Genomic DNA, 296 nt, shown 5'->3' with positions numbered 1-296 from the left:
GGCGTGGTGGCCGCCTTCCTCGGCAAGGAGCTGGGCGGGCTGGTGGCCGAGGAGGTGCGGGCGCTGCACCACACCGGCCGCTTCACCGACGGGCAGCTCGTCAGCCAGAAGAGCGACTCGTCCAAGGACATCCGCGGCGACAAGATCACCTGGGTGGAGGGCAAGGAGCCGGGCTGCCAGACCATTCGGCTCCTCATGAACAGCATGGACGATCTCATCCGGCATTGCAACGGCAAGCTGGGCAACTACAAAATCTACGGCAGGACGAAAGTGAGTGCGAAGCCTTGGGGGGGGCT

The 296-nt window shown here is 65.2% G+C and overlaps 1 protein-coding gene across 1 annotated transcript in view; it reads left to right on the top strand.

Moving 5' to 3' along the window:
• The first annotated feature begins 7 nt into the window (after positions 1-7).
• Positions 8-296, top strand: part of EGLN1 (egl-9 family hypoxia-inducible factor 1) — a 35,420-nt gene continuing 35,131 nt past the window's right edge. Inside the window, exon 1 of the mRNA XM_010004538.1 lies at positions 8-270. Coding sequence (XP_010002840.1) covers positions 196-270 — 75 coding nt within the window. The 5' untranslated portion in view covers positions 8-195. The remainder of the gene's footprint in view (positions 271-296) is intronic.

This window comes from Chaetura pelagica, unplaced genomic scaffold (assembly GCF_000747805.2).
Source record: "Chaetura pelagica isolate M959 unplaced genomic scaffold, ChaPel_1.0 scaffold9, whole genome shotgun sequence".
Classification (NCBI taxonomy): domain Eukaryota; kingdom Metazoa; phylum Chordata; class Aves; order Apodiformes; family Apodidae; genus Chaetura; species Chaetura pelagica.
This window is presented reverse-complemented; position numbering and strand designations above follow the sequence as displayed.